Source organism: Hemibagrus wyckioides, linkage group LG23 (assembly GCF_019097595.1).
Source record: "Hemibagrus wyckioides isolate EC202008001 linkage group LG23, SWU_Hwy_1.0, whole genome shotgun sequence".
Classification (NCBI taxonomy): domain Eukaryota; kingdom Metazoa; phylum Chordata; class Actinopteri; order Siluriformes; family Bagridae; genus Hemibagrus; species Hemibagrus wyckioides.
The window spans coordinates 2,910,465-2,930,332 of NC_080732.1; the positions used below are offsets into that span (position 1 = coordinate 2,910,465).

A 19,868-nucleotide genomic window follows, 5' to 3' on the forward strand; every position below is an offset into this window, starting at 1 on the left:
TATAATAAAGTGCACTGACGAGAGATTTCAAAGAAGATGCAGCACATGGAACTGTAGAGCGTCACAAGTTCTCAAATCCGTGTTGCCTAAACTAATGCTGGACGTCTACTACATGTTTATTTATTTACACTCGTTCTCACTTAGCCATGCATTTAAAACAGTATATATTTATGTTGATTTTTTATATATATATACATATATATAGACATTCGATGTACATAAGTATTCACCCCCACTGCAACTTTTCCTATTTTACAAATAAAAACCCAAACAATCGAGAGGTCACGTTATGTTAAATAGAGGGTGTGTCTCAATCAGATCCCTAGTTTGTAAATCAGTATATAATGTACCCACATTCAGGCACTATCTTCTTCTTCTTTCGCCTTTTCCCTTCAGGGGTCTCCACAGCGAATCGTCTCTCTCCACCTATCCCTATGTTCTGCATCCTTAACACTTGCACCCACTAGCTTCATATCCTCATTTATTCCATCCATATACCTCCTCTTTGCCTCTTTGCCGCTCTTTGCCTGGCAGCTCCATTTCCAACATTCTCCTACCAGTATACTCACTCTCCCTCCTCTGAACATATCCAAACCATCTTAATCTGGCCTCCCTAACTTCGTCCCTCTGATGTACTCGTTCCTAATCCTGTCCAACCGTGTCACTCCCAAAGACCATGTCACTCCTCAACATCTTCAGCTCTGCCTCCTGTCTCTTCCTCAGTGTCACTGCCTCTAAACCATACAGCATGGCCGGTCACACCACCGTCTTGTACATCTTCCCCTTGATTCTTGTTTTTTTTTTACACACCATTTTCACTAAGGGATCATAGTGTGCATCAATGCTCCCAAACTGATCTTCCTTTATTTGTAGGGAATGGAAGGCTTTTGCCCCATAAAATGGCCTACTCCCTAATCAGAGCAGATTGAGACACAGCCCAAATCATCTGATCTCAATACAAGTGCAGCTGTTTCCTGAAATCCTCAGAAATCATTCCTAATAAAGCCTATAGGGCAAGTGATGCTGCCACCACCACCATGCTCTGAGCTCAGGGTGATGTGTGTGTAAGGTTTCTATAATCTGGACAAAATCTGATTCAGTTCCAAGCTACAAAACGTGAAGGAAAGTTAAAGGGGAGTGAATACTTGCAATACACTATGCATATACATTAGAAATTACCACTGATTTACTTGCTATAGGCTCCTTAAAAAAATCTTCATTTATTGTTGTATATTTGTATCGGTCTAATATCAATTAAGTGTGTGTGTGTGTTAACACCCTTGGTGTAACGTACTGATGCTTTAACTCCGTTAAACCCTTACTAGATAAAATCCAAGCTATTAAAAATCATGGTGTTAAGAGTCTCTTATGACAAACAAAAATACACTGGATCTCTTTGTAAAGTTTTGTATTCTTTATTAAAATACTGTTGTACACACAAATATTGCAAAATGTGAGACAATGAAACACAATAGGGCATTAAAAGTACTAAGATATTTCATGTGTGTGCGTGTGTGTGTGTGTGTGTGTGTGTGTGTGTAAGGGTTAGCACACATTTTACTGGAGTGTGATCCTTGGGGGAATAGGGTCATGATACTCATGATATGAGAATTAGCTGTGTGTTGGCTGGGATTCGCTGGAAGGACTCGTTTGTGTATTTTGGATTTTAAAAGAAGAATAATAAGAGGCTTGGCACCAGATTCACTGCTGTTTTGACCATCACAAAAACGAAAAAAAATAAAATAAAACAAAACAACTGAAAAGTATAACCGGAATCACAGCATCCTCACATCAGCTCAGTATAACATGCTCCATCCTAACCTTCTCCATGTTCAGTGTGGCTCAGCCAGACCTGCTCACGTCACGTTTCCACTGTAGCTCGACTCATGATTGGAAAGAGGGGGCACCAATGACGGGTCAAAACACATTCAATCATTGGCTTCAATTGTGTCGAGTCGTCCTGAGAGAATGCCGAAAACCGCTCCGAGTGCAAAAACAACCACCTCTACACACAAAGCCCAAACCTCCTGCCCTCACTGCACACCCCCCCCCCAAAACAAACAAACAAAAACCACCACACACCCCCACCTGCTGTTACCTGCTGTTTTGCCCGATGGATTTTCTGCTTTTCCGGCATGTTGCCATTACGAGATCTTTCAGGTGAGAAATGTGTTCAAACACAACTTTCACACTGACCACCATCCTCTTCCCAGTGGGCTTAGTTGGACGGGTCAGAGTGAGAGTTCCCTAATATCCCATCATGCAACACTGCACAAGAGCTGGGTGTGAAAAAGAAAAGGAAAAAAAGAACCATCACTTAAGAGCTATTGATACAGTACGAAAAATATGACCATCAGCCTCAAGACCATGATGGCTTTAAAAAAAACAAAAAAAAAAACAGGGTGGGGTTAGAAGGGGGGAAGAAAGAAAGAAAGAAAGAAAGAAAGAAAGAAAGAGAGAGGTGAGCGTGATCTAAATGGTTGCTCCACAAAAAGGGGGCAGAGGGAGAGGACATTCCACAGAGGCAGAACTGGTTCCCTTCCTAAACGTGGTCCAGTTCTTTGGTTCCTTTCCAGACCTAAAAAGCCTGATTGAAAAAAAGACAAACAAACAAACGAAAAAAAAAAATCCATTCTCACAATTCTTGATTCATATCACATGGCAAAAAGCATCCAAGAAAATAATAATAGGAAAAAAAAATAAAAATGAATGGAGGTTGCATAAAAGTCTGATGAAGTCTTACACAGCAACGGGAGAAAGTACCCCTTTGTCAGTGCCATTAAAGTTACATGGACAGAGCGCGAGACCCCAGGCAGTAATGCAGCGACCTTCTCAATGGCTGGCGAGGGTGTGGCGGTGGAGGGGGTCACCGGGAACATACCATACCATACCACACACACACACACACACACACCATACCATACCACACATTCAAACAGTGGTCAGTAGCGATTTGGCCGCCCCACCCCTCTCTTACAAGCACAATGGTACGTCCTACCTAAATGACATTGGAGGCAAAAAAGTGGTCTGGTTTCTGCACAAGTGGTCTGTCCCGACTCGCAGTGCCTAAAGAGGAGATCGCTTTTCTTCCCCTCCCCCCGGAAACCTTGTCCTTGTCCTCGTCCTTTTCACGCATCACCCTCATCCCCCTCTGGACACAACTCACATGATTTTTTTTGTGTTTTGTTTTGTTTTTAAAAGAAAAACTTAAAATTCTTAGTGCATCCTCCAATGGAAAAAAAATAAAATAAAAACTAAGAAAAATAAAAGCAGGAAATTTGTCCTTAAATGTTTTTTCTTATCGACAATGATGTTGTTCCCCGAAGTCTAAAAAAATTCATCACAGCCTTCAAACATGTTCAGAATTCAGCAGCTGTGAGTTTAGGAAAACTTAAAAAAATACACTTTAGGAAAAAATAAACAAACAAACAAAAAAAGTACAACTTCCTTTTAGGACAGTGTATCTGACTGGAGGTGAGCAACCAGCTGGCTCCGTTCCGGCGGTTTAAGATCGTTTTCGAGCTGCGCCCGTCTTTGTTCACTGTAGTGCAATGTGCTCCGATTCAGGCAGTCCCACCCCATGCCTGTGAGGGGCGCTACAGCGAGCCGTTGGAGGCAGCCAGCAGTTCCTGGAAGGTGCTGTCAAAGCAGCGCTTTAGGTCGGAGTAGGTCACCACCAGAACGCTCTTCTCGTCCCGCGACACCAGGCTGATCTTCTCGGGAACTCCGGCATCCAGCTGACGAGCACACGAGGGATCATGCACAACACGCTTCACAAGAAATAAACACATAAAGCGGGAAAAGATAAATAAAAGAAAAGCTTACTTTATTAAGACAAGACACGATGTGGCTCAGGTCGACCCAGGGCGTGCCTGCTTCAGTCACCTGGTGGAACAGGTGATCTCTGAAGAGCTTCAGCAGGTAGCGATCCCCCGTCTCTGACCACGTCGGATCCTTCTGGAATCTGCAGCATTTCAGAAAAGACGGTTTTCCACAAAACATTTCGATCAACAACAAGATCCAAAGGGGATCAGAATTTACGGCTCGTGTTCATTTCCATCAACACCAAACACAACAGGTTTCCTGAAGGAACGTACGTAATATGGACCGGTCATTTTTACACAACTAACAACATGTTTGAATAAGCAACAACACAAAAACACACATTTCTATATCAGTGCTCATTTTCGGTCACTGACTTCTCATTGAGTGTATGCCCACATCCTGCAGCTTTCATAACTCTACTCGACTCCACCGTAATATGTACGTATCATCCTTTAGGTATTGAAACACGTGCATTCATGAGCTTGACCGGTGTGTGTTCTTGCATTCTTATACCATGAGCTGTTCAATAGCAGCGTGTATATAGCAGGGATCCTCAAATCTGGCCCACAAGATCCACTTTCCTGCAGAGTTTAGCTCGAATCTTAAACACACCTGAGCATGCTAATCAGTGTCTTCAGGATCTGTAGAAAATCACAGGTAGAGGAGTTTGATCAGGGTTGGAGCTAAACTCTGCAGTGGATTGGCCCTCCAGGGAAAGATTTGAGGAACCCTAGTATATAGTTTGTGTGTGTGTGTGTGTGTGTGTGTAAGAAAGGGGATCAGATCTGGTAGCGGCCTGATTTAAACCATTGCCTTTAACTCTTGCTTCCTGAAACAGATACAGGACTTACTCTGGTCTCTCGTTGATGGTTCCCAGTTTGGCCAGAAGGCGGAACAAGCGGCCGTTCTGCACCTCCTGTGGGGGAGGGGGAAAAAAAAAGAGAGACAGACAGTCGGGGGGGGGTGGGGGGGGTTAGGCTTTTAGGTAATGGGTAACATTCCACTTGTGCGTCAGACAATAACATTTCTAGTACAATTTTTTTTAGAAATTAGTTTATTACTTAGTTCACAATAAAAAAAAAATATCACCTCCTAGTTAAAAGCGTCTACAAACACAGAGCTTTTCTGCGTTTCAGATCTGAGCATGACTCGGACAACAGCGACAAAAATCACATGATGCAGAATGACGGATGCACAGTTTCGACTCTCAACATTTAGCTGCTAAGAAAAATGGAAGAGAAAGCTGTAACTTTTTTGAACGGAGTGTGACGGCATTCAGGAGCGCAGACTGCTCGGTTTAGAGAGCTCACGTGTGTCAGCTTGTTTCAGCATGTGTGGGTATGATGGACAGATTGGTGGACGGACAACACTAAAGTAAAGAGCTGTCCATCCATCTATTTTCTGTGAGCCGCTTTATCCTGAGGACACAAGGCTGGAGGACATCCTGCACAGAGTGTCAAACCTTCACAAGGCACAGTTACGCCCTCTTTCACACCCACCTCTTTCACATAGCTATAGGGAGAAGATGTGAAAGGAGGGTGGAGGTGGGAATCGAGGCACGCGAGGTACGTTTGCAACGTGCAAAGCTAATATGCTAACCACTAAACAATAAAATGAAACCCAAGAAACTAATAAATTCAAGGCAATTCATTCATTTATTTGTTTCAGTAAGGAGCAAGTAACCGTGAACCCAACTCTCACACGCAGCTGATAATTTGTTGGATTTTTTTTTTAAGAATTCCCCAGGTTTCTTGGTTTGGTCAGTTCTTGTTTTTAATGCATAAAAAAAAGATAAAACATGTACATGTGGGTTTTAAAGGCGGCAACGAGTTACACAGCAGTTTCACACTGGAAATTGTACATTAATCACACCTCCCCTCCCTTCTGAGCTGCAATTTGAGCGTGTGTGCGTGTCCACACACACTCTCCTCTCTTTCTTCCTTCTCTTCTAGTTAATGAGACGACTTGGTATGTTCTATAAAAACCTGAAAGCCCACGCTACCCTACAGCTTTACCTCGAACCCATAACCATCTCCCTTATCTTCATACCTTGGCCAGATCTTCCTCGATGACGTCGTTCCTCATCTGAGAGGCGTCCAGTTGGGTGTAAAACCTGGCTCCGATCATGGGCATGATGTCGTTGACGCTGCGCAGGCGACTCTGCTCCGTAAGCAGGTACCTGGAGGCCCAGAGTCAAGAAACACACACATACAAATTCACACAATGTTCGCCTACTTTCACTTCCATACACACTCAAGATTTATTCCACAGCCTTCCTGATGATGTGCGATTGCAAACGTTAACCTAATGGTAAAGGTGTGTGCGTGGAAGTGTGTGTGTGGGTGTGTGGAGCTACGTGGTAAAGGGCTTTCGCACAGGATGAGGTTCTTGAGGTCGGATGAGTAGTTGATGGACACGAGCTCCATGGCTTTCTGCAGGTTCTCTCTCTGAATGCCAGCCAGAGAGTTGCAGGCCAGTGCCAACACCACCTTCCCCAGAGAGATCAGATCTGCTTGCTGTAACAGAGAGAGAGAGAGAGAGAGAGAGAGAGAGAGAGAGAGAGAGAGAGAGAAAACAGGGGTATTTCTGTTTAATAGATCTCACAGCACATGAGAGTAATAAATAAAGGCCCTGAGGCTTCCTTAAGCACTGGTGCATGCTGGGTTTTACCTGGTACTGGGGCATGAGGGCCAAGTGGTTGGTCTGACTATTGTCAAATGTTAAGACATCAAACACTCCTACACAGTTCACCCGTAACCTAGGAAACAAGGAAGAGAGAGAAATGTTTAATAGTAATTACTCAGCTAATCTTAATATACAGTATAATATGTTAATATTAATAAGTTTGCCTTCCATATAAACTTTGAATAAATAGATGTTTTATAATTATTTTAGTTCTTATATTTTAATAAAAAAAAAAACTAAAAAAAAAAAAAAAAAAAAACCTCTACAAGTGATAAAAATCCTGATCAGCCAAGAAATTAAAATTAAATCTTTTTTTATTTTTATTTTTTTTTTTTACAGGATATAAAAAGGGTTTTGATCAGTTAGACCTGGTGAAGGTGCTTGGAAAAATAAATAAATAAATAAATAAACACACATAACGTGCCAAACACGTTCTCAACACCCAAAAAACATTTCTTGTACATTTGTAACTCTACATCTTGTTAAATTTATAATGTAAATAAATGTAAATGAATTTATTCTATTGGTTAAATTCAGTGACCTTACGGTGAAATATTAAGGCATTTTGAAATTATAGCTCAGATGAAGCTGGAGTCAGAAAGATCAATTTTTAGCTGAAGGTCTGCAGTGGTCAGTATCTAACAATATTGGCCCCAAGGAAGGAACAGTGGTGAACCGGCGACAGGGTCATGGGCGGCCAAGGCTCATTGATGACGTGAGGAGCGAAGTCTGGTCCGTGTGATCCGATCCAACAGACGAGCTACTGTTGCTGAAGAAGTTAATGCTGGTTCTGATAGAAAGGTGTCAGAACACACAGTGCATGATGGGTCAGGGCTGTTTTGGCAGCAAAAGGGGGACCAACACAATATTAGGCAGGTGGTCATAATGTTATGCCTGGCCTTGTGTATGTGTTATATATGTGGGTGTGAGCGTAGCTGTTAGTTACGCCTGAACTACATAAACGCACTAATCATCTCCAGCATGGTTTTTTAGGAACAGAAAACTAAACCGAAATAAAACTTCTGCATTCACTTTATACTCAACACAGCTTAACCAGAGTTTTTTTTTCCTCCTGCATGTCCATGAGGTGCTGCAGGTTGTCTATGCATGTATGCGCGTGTGTATGTATATATGAGCATGTGCGTCCAGCAGACCTCAAACCAGCACCACAATATAACACACCTGGGCATCAAGTTCAGACTAGAGCTGAGCAGAAACAAAAAGAAGCAGCTTCACGAAACAAACCCCAAAAAAAAAAAAAAAAAAAAAAAGCAACAGCTGTTAAAGCGAAGCCATAAACACTACACTGGAAACATCTGGCCTTCTGGAGTATTTCCAGTGAAGCACTGAGGTGTGATCTGTTGAATCACAGTATTTGAAGGGGATGGTGTTAATAGTAGGGCTGAAATTATTAAGATTAAAGTGTGATAAAAGGAGCATGATATTTATTTCTCTGCAGTTTTGGAGACATTTTAGCTGATAGATAGCTACAGACTTCCTTTATTTGTCTATATAAAGCCAGAAAAACGTTATTTCCTTGTTTTGAGTAATTTCATGAATTAAATGATTGAAGACATGTACATTTATTTTGAATACTAGTTGAAGCCTTGATGTCATGAGTGTAAAAGTGGATCCAGGTGCTTGCTGGTGCTTGTGTGTCCGTGTGTGTGTGTGTGTGTGTGTGTGTGTGTGTGTATGTACACGTACCGAGTCTTTCCAGTGATGAGGATCTTGCTGGGGTCCATGACCCTGCAGGCCAGGCCGGCGGTGTGGATGGTGCGCAGGGCTGAGCTCAGCTGCACGATATAGGCCCAGATCAGAGACTCGGGCAGCAGACCCGCATGCTGCCGAGGAGGAGGAGGCTCATGAGGACCTGCGTGCACACACACACACACACACACACAGATCAATAAGCAGTAACTCTCATCTGAAGTTCATATGTAAATAATTCACAGATTTTTGCTGCTAAAAAAGGAGCGATTCAAGAATTCACAAAACACACAGCCAATAATCAGATGACGTGTACATGTCATTTATTAAATATCACCACAATATCAGGCTGCACCATGCAAACGATCGACAAAGCACGGTCCTTTTCTGTCCGTGAACAGCGAGCGGGTTTTAACACACAGCGCGGCAGATCGTGTTCGCGCTCTGCAACACGCTATTTATCGTCATCGAATCTCATTTTCCACTCTCTGGTTCCAGAGCGGTTGCTGAATAGCGTGCAGAAACCGAGGAGGAGTTCTGCTTCCCCCATCGTGCTTACTGTCACAGGTACCAGACCCCCACCTGGCACAGGAACGGTTTCAACCACCATTTCCTCTTTCCCTGCTTTACGCATCACACACACCTGCAGGCATGCTCTGAACACGCTTGCATTCATAACGCATCCTCGTAAACACTAGAACAAACAGAGCTCTCAGACAAAGACCACCACCCTGCCTTGAACCCCTGGAGCTGCCAGAGCAAGAGTTGAAAATCCGACAGTTCTTGTGCAATATCCGCAAAAACCGAAGCCAAAAAAAAATAAATAAATAAATCATCACTCACTCACTCTAGCGGTTTGAGCTAAACATAATAAACAGATCACCTGAAGTTCACTTAGTTATTCAAAGATCATCAGAAGTCGAGTGGTTGGTGGTCAACAGGCTTGTTTCTCATTTCTCGGTGTGGAACTAGAACTCACCCCACTTCCTCTTGGTGAAGTAAGAGTCAGCCGTCGGGTCGTTGAAGTGCCTGCTGTACATGGTCTCGGCCCCGGCGTGGAAGTCGTACGAGAACACCAACGCTGTGCAAGCAGGAAAACAAATGTTTTTAGGAGTATTTTTCAATATATAATAGCTATTTAGTGTGTCTAAATTATGTTGCCATTACCATTGTTTTCACGCAAATGATTTTTCACACCATTTTCTTTAAGCCCAGAAAAAATTTAAAATAATAATAATAAAAAAAAGAAACCCTGGACTGCTTGTCTGCTGGACTGCTGATGTGTCCAAGCACCACTTCTTGACTCTGGAGCTACCCTTTAACCATGATCTCTAGGAACAGTTAGGAATTAGGCTCAGCACACATCCTTACAGTGATCTCCAAAAGCCTTGGTGGTGAAGACTTCACGGAGAGTGACGGCGTTGGAATGCTGGATCTTCTTCCACATGTCGACCAGCACCATGCACTTGGTGTTCACCAGCCTGAAGCCTGCAAAACATTCAGACACGCTGTAATGCCTAAGGCTCGCTTCCTTGCAACAGTATGCGTATCTTGTGGTTGAGGACACATTTCGCACCGTGTATCCTCCTGAGACAGTAAGGCAGGTCATCTTTGCTGTTGACTGCCTTGTAACAGGAAGTGATGTAACTGAAGTTGCTGGTTTTCTGGAGGCGGTTGGGGGGCAGAAGAGGCTCCAGCGGAAAGAGGCTATGGTAGCTGTCCACCTCAGATGGGACTCCTAATAAATATAATAACGATAAAAAATTAAGCAGACATTCCCATCAATTACACAAGATTTTTTTCTGGTTCCTCCAGACGTCTGGTGGATGTGGTTGCATTCAGACACCAGGTGAATTCAGACACACTGACCACAGACGGTTCAGACAGACAAACCACACACGCGGGGATTAGTCAACATTCACACCACCAACACACACTCGCATAACACATACCTGGGTTTTCAGACTGATCGATTTGGGCCATCGTTATCAAATGCCTGTTGATCAACTCCTGAGGAATGAGAGAGAGAGAGAGAAAGAAAGAGTTAGGATTTGGTCAATGGGTTGGTTTTTATATCAATACATGACTTCTATGCTACTCTATTTAAAACTCCACAACAACCACCACTTCAGCATAAAACTGCATAGCCCTGACTCCAAGTTCAGTAAAAAAAGCGAATCATGTTTAGACAAGGAAAAGTACCACATGCATCACCAGGCTTTATATCCTGTCTTCCTTTCAAGCAGAATAAACAATGAAATGCTGTATTATTTAGTTCTCAACAAAATGATATGTTTAGGATGATAAATACAGTCTAAGACTGCTTCTCTTTACAAAACACTCACGTCATTCGTTCAGTCCAGTACGAGCTAGCCACCATGGGATCGAGGGGGGTGTGGCCTAACAAACAATTTAAATATGGAATAAAACACAATGTGTGCTGACCCAAGGCGAGTCTCTCAATGCATCCCAGCATGTTTTACTCCTATTATACCGCTTAACACTTAGCAATCAATTCATTATTCTATGTAATAATTTCACATTGTACACCCCAGTGTTTATTTGCTGCACGTCCATTACACAGATTAAATCCCCAGAGTTTATCTTCATTACCACTTCCGCATAAAATGACATGGTATACGGATAACATATAATGAAATTCGGGGAAATATAAAGCATGTGTAGTTAAATGGGATGTGAACTAAAAGATGGAAGGAAGTGAGATTATAAAATAGAAACTGCAACTGTTGCCATTATTGAGGCTGGGATTCTGAATTATTAAAAATAATAATAATAATAATAATTGGGTCTGGTGCTTGCTGGGGTTGGTGTTTTCGTGAAACCTGCAATCATACGGCTTTTCCAAACATCATAATAAAGTGCCGGAGTGAACACACAGTAATATCAGTCCACGTTGCTGTTTTAAACCCAGTATTACTCTCGTCCAATTTTGTCTTCTGCTTGTGGACACGTCAGAGCCGTGCTGCAGCTAACGGTACGAAGTAAAAAACAAGAGGCGGATACCTGTCTGAGCTCGTCAGCCATGAAGAAGGACGGAGCGTTGGCTTTGGGCTGCATGTACGCCACGTGAGGCGCAGTTTGTGGGTAGATATGGTACGTTGGAAACACCTGAAACGACAACAAGACAATTACTTCCGAGCAAAAGAAAAAAAATTTACATCATTAACACCACCAGAGCTTTAGAGAGACAAAACCCGGACCGTACCATTCCAGCCATGGGAGCGGGGGTGTTATCGGTGTAAAAGTAGGTGGTTCCACCTACGGTCTCCTTTTGGATGATGTGGGCGGCGGCTCCTGGGTCCGACGCCGTGGTGGGCACCATGTAATTGGCTGGGTTGGGGTTAGGGGTGTGGCTACGGCGCCGGGGGGCGGGTGAGGTGTGGGGAGTGATTTTGGGCGAGTGGAGAGGAGACGAGCCGGCAGACAAAGACATACCTGTGGAAGAAATGAGTTCATAAATTCTGTGTGAAGGAAAAGTGTGAGAGACAGAGAGAGAGAGGGAGAGAGAAATATTCACCAGGCGCAAGTCCCGCCGCAGCTGAGCCGCTCAGACCGGGATGGGAGAACAGCGGCGAGGGGAACGTCGGTACAGCCGCCTGAGACATGGTGGACATGCGCGGTGCTCCTTTAGGGATGAACTCTGTGGCAGCGGGGTTAGGAGCCTGCATGAACACAAAAGCAAATCCCACCTTAACACAATGTATGGTCAGTTACCTGACCCATCACCATTAAGTTCACACACAATCTGTATCTAGATATCAGGCTCTGGATTGAGAATAATGCTGGTTGTATAGTAAATTAATAAAAAAAGAGCCAAAGGGAGAGACGGCTGTGTGTGTGTGTTTAAAAAGATCATGTAGAGGATAGTTTATTTTGCTAAATAGTATCCATTTCCCCAATGTTCTTCACACCTTCCTTAGCTCCAATTCAAAAGTGTGTGTTCATTAGATTGCAGTTGCTATTTATAGTCTTGCTTTTGGGGATTATTGAGGTTCACACACAAAGAAACGCCAAGCTTTTAGACCCATCACGTAAAACACCATCACGTTTATAAAAGCTTACCTTTCTCCTCTGTGTTATGCTCAAAGCACCAAAGTCGCTAAACAGGGAGGAAGTGGGGGAACTTACAGGATCTGCAGAAAGAAAAGCGCACAGTGAGAGAGGTTTCGAAGCCAATAAACAGCGTTAGAGTCCAACAGCAAACAGCAGATTGCAGCTCACCATGAGCGCTGTGGCTGAAATTCTTGGCACCGTCATTAAGGAGACTTGGGGAGCTGCTGCTGCTGGTCATCCTCTAAAACACACACACACACGATTAATAAGCATCGGTCTGATATCCGAGTGTTCTGAGCATTCGTACTGCCAAGTACTTTGTCCAGATAACTGTAAATCTACAGGAATCAATACTACATGACATGATGTTTACTCCTAGACCTTTCATCACATCACAAGATGAACACGTTGCAACCTTCCTACGTGTTTGTGTGTCCCTCTGGTGCGTCATTCACTTTAAACCATAGTGCAACTTCAAATATCTTAAAGAAAATAAACATTCCTATTCATAAGATAGAACTGATTCAAGGCTGCTTTGAGGAAGGACGTTCATATGGCACGATTTTGGATATACTGATAGCATATCATAGCGTGAAGATTATTTAGCGATCTCTGAAAACACACCAGGTATGTTTAGAAGATGAAACTATTCCAGATTAAAGGAGGTAAGGAGCGCTATAAGAGCAGAGCTGTGTTCATACACACACCAATCCATTCTCTACTGCTGCAGCTACTGCTGGATGTCCTGTAGATCCTGAGTGACAGATGTCTTGTCCAATCGGTGGTAAGAATTCCATTCGCTAACTATACCTACCTTTTGTATTTAAAATTTAACACAAATCCATTAACCTCTTTGCGTCACGAACAGGGCAATCCCTGAACAGGGCGCTGTGGTGAAGCAGAGTTGCTGTTACACCCTGAAACCGACTCTTTAATATCGAAAGTGCTGATTTCCAACCTGCTAGACCACCAAGAACAAAAGGAATAAAATCTGCGCTCTCGTTTCAGCCGGTGTTTATTTTGAGAGAGAAACTTCCCCCTAATTAATTCTTTAAAAAGAATTCACCAGAGAGGTACTGCCTTGCAGTTTCTCCGAATTCCTGATAGTGATTCAAGCATGTGTGTATGTGTATTTCCCCTTTTCAGACAGCTGGACATCATGATGATGCTGATAGCTTTCTCATCACTGAGCAGGAAACGTAAATAAAATGCATCATAGGTAAAATGAGGAGTTGGTATAGATAAAATCTCTGCAAGTTTTTTTCCCCCCCCAGATAATTCCATATCCAAGAAATAAAAACCAGCTTAGAAATAAATCGGCTTTGACTCGTTTTCCCCCATCATTGGGAGTAAGAGAGATCTAGGAAAAGTCACACCTGGAATCTTTTACGATTTACCCATTAAACAGTTTACAAAGCTGTTGAATAAAGGCTTTAATGAAGGGCATTATGACTCAACAGTTGGTCATAAAAATCTGAGCACAGTTTACTGCATTCACAGGAAAAACCCTGAGGAGGTCAGTGCAGCTGAGCTCTGGCAAACAGGCAAATAAAATGAAATGCAAAACGCAAGCAAAGTAGTACGGTTAATCTTTTCACATGCACTGTTACTGTTTTAGCAGCTTGTGCCTCATCAATTTCAGCACCCTTTTTTTTTTTTTTTTACATGCTTTAGGGTTATGTTTTTTACTTAGCAGAATAGAAATTGTAGCTGCAAAAAACTGGTAACACTAAAATCTGCAGAAATAATGCAAGCAATGTTCATTTGAATAAAGAATATTTAAATGGACAAATGAAACGCCACCGCAACTGAGAAGTTCTTCTCAAACCCGAGTTCCTTCCCCGTTTACGGAATCAGCATGGCCGAATGCAGCATCAGAGATAAACAAACAAAGCAATCTCTAAAAACATACCATGTATGTTTAGAAGACCGGACTATTATAGATTAAAGGATGTAAGGAGCGCTATAAGAGCAGAGCTGCGTTCATACACACACCAATCCACTTTCTACTGCTGCAGCTACTGCTGGACTTCCTGAGTGACAGATGCCTGGAAAGAATCCTATTCACAAACTAAACCTACCTTTTCCACTTTGTCTGAATTATCTTGTTTTCCTTTGGGGATTTGTTATTGTTTTTCGCACTTCTCGGCCACCGTAGTATTAGCTTTAGATTAATCAACATACAGACATCGTTAAATCTAAAACACTGACCAAACAAGTCAGTCAGCTGCCCGACTTTTGCATTTGTACATATAGAAAAATCACAATAATAACATTTTGAGAAGCTTCTTATAATGTTAACTCAAATTCACTGAATTAATTGTGAAAAATGGTCAGCAGTTTTCCTCGCAACTTTTATAAACATTTATATTATATAATCTAAAATAAGCGAACATTAAATGGTTTGAAATGAGCTTTAAAACTAGAAACATGGATTTCTGCACGTTTCAGTGCCAAACATTTTCCACTAAATGAAAGAAAAGGCTGTACATAATCTACACTTCTTGTTCGTGTATTTATACAAAATACACCAACTCACAACTTACATAAAGCTTACTCCATCATTCCTACACACTTTTCTGATACCGGCGTTGTACACACGTTGTTTACGTTGCCACAGAAACGTCACTGTCAATCAATACATAATCGGAACTGCCCACACAGTCCTGACCAAGCATAAAACAGTACTTTATACAGCTTTTAGTTGGGTTTTACACATCGCTCAGATAATATCTTGTAGGATCCCCTTATCCTACCAAAACACCTCTAAACCATGAAGACATGGACTCCATCTGGCACAAAGAGGTACAACTCCTAAATTTCAGACTGGTTTGTCCAGCATGTCCCACAGATGCTCAATCAGATTGAGATGGGAGGAATTTGAAGGCAAAGCCAACACCCTGAACGGTTCCTCAAACCATTCCTGAACAGTGTAGCAGGGCGCATTATCCTGCTGAAAGGGGCCATGTTGCCATGAAGGGGCCTACTTGGTCTGCAACAACGTTTAGGTAGATGGTACATGACAAAGTAACATCACCATGAATGCAGGACCTAAGGTTTCACAGCGGAACATTACCCAGGCTGCTTCTACCACCTTGCCTTCTTCCCATAGTGCCTTTTCTTCATGGACCACTATTGGTGTGTACTAACCACTGGGAACTTTCCACAAGACCTGCAAGAACTTCATGTATTTAAGAACTGACCCAGTAGTCACAATTTGGCCCTTGCCAGATTTTTACACTTGCCCATTTTTCTGGCTTCAGATCAAATTCAAAGACCTGATGCTTCCTGAAAAGCTTCCCGATGTATCCCAACCCTTGACAGGTGCCATGATAACAAATAATCAAATGTTAATCACTTCACCGGTCAGTGATTTTAATGTGAAGGCTGATGTGTGTATCTCCATATGCGAACATTTTCCTTATTCCAAGTATTTACTAAGCATGAGAAAAATTTGAAAACATCTCAACCCATGTTGCCAATGGCTGTCCAAGTATGCAAACATTACAGTAAGGATATCCAAAAGAACCGACAGTATACACACCTGCATCATTGAGTATTTGGACTCTGCCGGGCTTCCAAACCCATTGACTCCGATAAAGCTGCTGCTGAAATAGGAGTTGGTCAGATTTGCGTCACTGAGTGCCCCAGCGTCCATCCCTGTGACTGAAACGACACACAAACACCGCTCAAAATCTAAACAGCTACATTGATTGTGATCTTACCCGCACCACACCACCAGCTCAGGCTGTTTTTATATATATCAGATTTATCCTTGAGTGCATTTTGTACAGTATGCATTTTTGTTGCAAATTGCCTGAAAGGGCAGAATATTCTGCTTCTGCTCAGGAAAATCGGAAAGGCGCGATTTCTGCATCGTAGAAAGAATCTGAAGGAAATCAGTAAATACTCTTTACTCTTAAGTCTACTGATACGTCAAATCACGCATGCATCTAAAGCATCCAGTAACATACGGCATGTTTGTTTTACACAGTACGCAGTTATAACATAATAGCGTATACATAATATACAATACGTACAGCATGCAGACAGGATGCTCCCAGACACAGAGCACAAAAAAACCCAGAAATTAAAATAAATTTTGCAGTTGTATTTTTTTGGCCTCAGTATGTATTTGTGTATCAAGTTCTAACTTTATACTAGAAATTGCTTAAACAGGCTAATCATGGGGAGAAAAAAAAAAAATCACGTGTGACGTTTCCATTTCTTTTCGTTAAACAACATAAATTATAATTTAAGAATGCTATGGAGTTCAACACAGCACTAACTTTTGAGATGATAAAATGTGTGACCCTTCATGCTGGAAGATGCTCCTGGCTTTCAGTTTCTAACACAATGCATTTCTATTCATAAGAGGGAAAAATGCATCATATTATAGTAAAGTTCCATCTTTTTATATATTGGACATGAAGAGTGACTTTTCATGTTATTAGAAAGTAGAAAGAGAAGAAGCAACAGCTCAAACCTGCCAAACGATTCACCAGCCAATCAGCGCCCTGCTTGACTCTGACGTCACCAGTTCGGTCAACTGACGCGCTAAGGCTTTCACATTCATTCTTAAAAACAAAACACCGTCACGTATTGGAAATAATTATATAATTATACTTCATTATGGCTTATTTTTCAATAAAAGCGTGACATTTTAGACACGCATTAATGGGGGGAAAAGGGCTCTTTGAACGATACACACTGTTACAAACACACACAAAAAGGGTCTGCAGCTGATGTTGCAATAGTCTTGACACTTTGTTCGATTGCGCGGTAAAAAAAAAAAAAAAAAAAAAAAAAAGTCAAGTGTAACACGATTTCAGCCTAAGCTTAAAAAATATACAAACAAAAGTATCAGCAAATTGATGTTTTTATCCTGCTTACATTTAAAAAAATTTAAAAAATCACGGAAGACAATGACAGCTCGTGCAGTTTGAGTTCGTGTGTTTGTGTGTGTGTGTGTGAGGTTAAAATTGTACAAACAAATTTCTTGTGTTGGATTTGTTCACATCACTAGCCCGCGTTTGTGACGCAAATCGCAGTGCACATTTTCCCTTCGCCTCGGTTGTTTGTGTAGTCAAAGAGAGGAAATAGGCCTAGCTGAATCCCCGGCCTCGATTGTACAGCACAGCCCGGCTGAGGCCCGTCAGGTCTCGACACTAGAGAAGGGCGCGTTGTTAGGCCTTAGTGGGTATGTGTCCTTAATGCTGAAACTTACTGCTCAACAACTGGCCGTCCAGAGCCGCTCCTGCAGGCCCGAGGGCATCACTCTTTTTCCCGACACCCGCCGGAGTTCCGCTCGGACACGTCGCCACTGCGTTCCCAGCGAGCTGGTACCCTGCTACCGCCGCCGCCGCGGTGCTCACTGCCCCGCCGGCGAGGGCTAAAGTCACCGGGCTTCCGCCGCTTCCTCCTCCTCCGCCGTGCACAGCATTCGCCGCGGACGGATCCTCATGCAAGAACTGGCAATCGTCGCCATAAAAACAAGTCTTGTCTTTCGCGTAATAGCGGCAGAATTTCACTTTGACGCCCGGTATTCCGACACCGCCGAGCGGAGCAGCCGAGACCGGGAGTCCACTATTCATGGCACCGCTGATGCCGCCACCGCCGCCGCCGGAAGACGCTCGAACATAGGGAAACCTAAAACACTTTAATCCCAGCCAAATATGTGGAGAAAAAAAACAACGGCAAGGAATAATCAACCGTATAATCCACACCGGACCGTCAGACGGCCATCGCTTCCGAAATGGTCACTGTGCACGTTTAAATGTTGAAAAAGCGGGGGGAAAAGTAAGAGAAAGAAGGCAGCTTCGGCGCTGTTGTTCAGCTCAGATCACGCTGTTGTTGTTTTCCAGCTCCGTTCAGCTAAAGCACCAACCACCGTCGCAGTGCATTGTGGGTAACTCTGCAATTAGTGCCAGGGCTCTGTTGGGCTTCAATTAAAGCACAAACAAACAAACAAGCGAGTATTCTGCAAACATTGTGCCTATTAGCATAAAAAATCCCTGAACCCTACGGAATGCTGACCAGTAAAATATAGAGCGGTGTTATGAATGAATGCATGCAGACTTTAAGTGCAGGTCTACTACAGGTGGCCTTGGTTAAGACCTGTTTCAAATGTTTCATCTCTATCCACCACACTTAATTTGTGCTGCTGAGATCATATAAAACGTGAATTGTATTTATTTAAGGCTGAAAAAGATGCAAGAAAATGATCTCTAATGAAATCTATCCTTGGTGTTGAGTTGTGAGAACTGTCAGGTCACATTATATATATATATATATATATATATATATATATATATATATATATATATATATATGTAAGTATAATACAAATTCCAAAATACAGCTAATAAAGATGCTGAAAATCTTACCAAACTTCTTGTTGAAGAGATTTGTGAGTCATTTATTCATCTTCAGTAACGACTTTTATTGTGGTCCGGGCTGCAGTGGATTCAGAGCCTATACTGGGAACACTGGGGGCAAAGAGGCGATACACATGAAATGGGATACATACCGGTCTATATCAGATTTTGTCTTGCATGCACACACACACACACACACACACATTTTCACACTCAGTCACACCTAGAGGGAAATGTAGAGCAACCATTTCACCTACATGCATGTTTCTGAGGGTTGAAGGAAACTGGAGAACCCAGATGAATCCCACACAGACCTGCATGAACATGTAAAACTCCATAAGATCAGGATTGAACCAAGGATTCTGGAGCTGCACCACTGTGCCATGCCACCGGAGAGAGATATTTTAAAGTAAATTAAAAAAATACACTTTACCATGTGAGTTTTTGGTGTCCGTGTCCCAACACTGTCCTGGCTACACCGGTAACATTGGCATGATGCCAGATTCTTCCTGTAAAAATGTAGGTCCATCTCTAAACTGAGAAATAATAGGAATAATAAGATTTATAGTTATAATGATCTTTTCATTCATTATTCCCCAAAATAATTGCCCTTAGAATTCCATTAGAAGTGAATGCCGAGTTAAAAGTTTTCCTTTTTTTTCTTACTTAGTACAGGAAAATGAGTGGAAATAGTTGGACTATATAAGCCAAAACAGTAACAACTTTAGAGGAAGACATATAAAGGATGAATTAAAGGCAATGTTATGAAAATAGTTATGCTTCCTCATAAAACCCTGCTGTATTTAAATAAAATTAACTAACCACACACACACACACAGAGAGAGAGAGAGAGAGAGAGAGAGAGAGATGACAGGGTGGAAGAGAGGCAAAAAGAGAGTGTGAAAAAAGACAGTGAAAGAGAGAGAGAGAGAGAGAGAGAGAGAGAGAGAGAGATAGTTGGGGGAGATGAGAGTGTGGAAGAGAGGGACAGAAAAAAAGAGAGTCAAAAAGAGAGTGTGAAAGAAAGACAGTAAAAGAGATAGTGTGTGTGTGTGTGTGTGTGAGAGAGAGAGAGAGATAGTTGGGGGAGATGAGAGTGTGGAAGAGAGGGACAGAAAAAAAGAGAGTCAAAAAGAGAGTGTGAAAGAAAGACAGTAAAATAGATAGTGTGTGTGTGTGTGTGTGTGTGAGAGAGAG

General features: G+C 42.3%; 1 protein-coding gene and 1 long non-coding RNA gene across 3 annotated transcripts; both read right to left on the reverse strand.

Moving 5' to 3' along the window:
• Positions 1 to 93: 93 nt before the first annotated feature.
• Positions 94 to 18,396, reverse strand: pan3 (poly(A) specific ribonuclease subunit PAN3). 2 transcript variants are annotated; one of them, XM_058376906.1, is made up of 18 exons: positions 17,522 to 18,372; positions 15,839 to 15,960; positions 12,463 to 12,535; positions 12,304 to 12,374; positions 11,759 to 11,903; positions 11,447 to 11,676; positions 11,245 to 11,349; positions 10,173 to 10,230; positions 9,797 to 9,958; positions 9,592 to 9,708; positions 9,200 to 9,301; positions 8,218 to 8,383; positions 6,496 to 6,583; positions 6,202 to 6,341; positions 5,875 to 6,004; positions 4,677 to 4,741; positions 3,826 to 3,964; positions 94 to 3,737 (listed from the first exon to the last, which is right to left on the reverse strand). In XM_058376906.1, exons 1-18 carry the CDS (start codon positions 17,886 to 17,888, stop codon positions 3,597 to 3,599), a joined length of 2,421 nt encoding a protein of 806 aa, XP_058232889.1. In that variant the 5' UTR covers positions 17,889 to 18,372; the 3' UTR covers positions 94 to 3,596. The 2 variants fall into 2 exon arrangements, 1 of the variants encoding a protein (XP_058232889.1); XR_009203332.1 differs by lacking the exons at positions 94 to 3,737; positions 3,826 to 3,964 and having other exon boundaries at positions 6,182 to 6,341; positions 17,522 to 18,396.
• A 273-nt stretch (positions 18,397 to 18,669) lies between these two features.
• On the reverse strand, positions 18,670 to 19,848 carry LOC131343916 (uncharacterized). Its single transcript, XR_009203260.1, has 3 exons — positions 19,105 to 19,848; positions 18,929 to 18,985; positions 18,670 to 18,782 (listed from the first exon to the last, which is right to left on the reverse strand). It is a non-coding gene; the product is annotated as an uncharacterized LOC131343916 (long non-coding RNA).
• Positions 19,849 to 19,868: the final 20 nt, after the last annotated feature.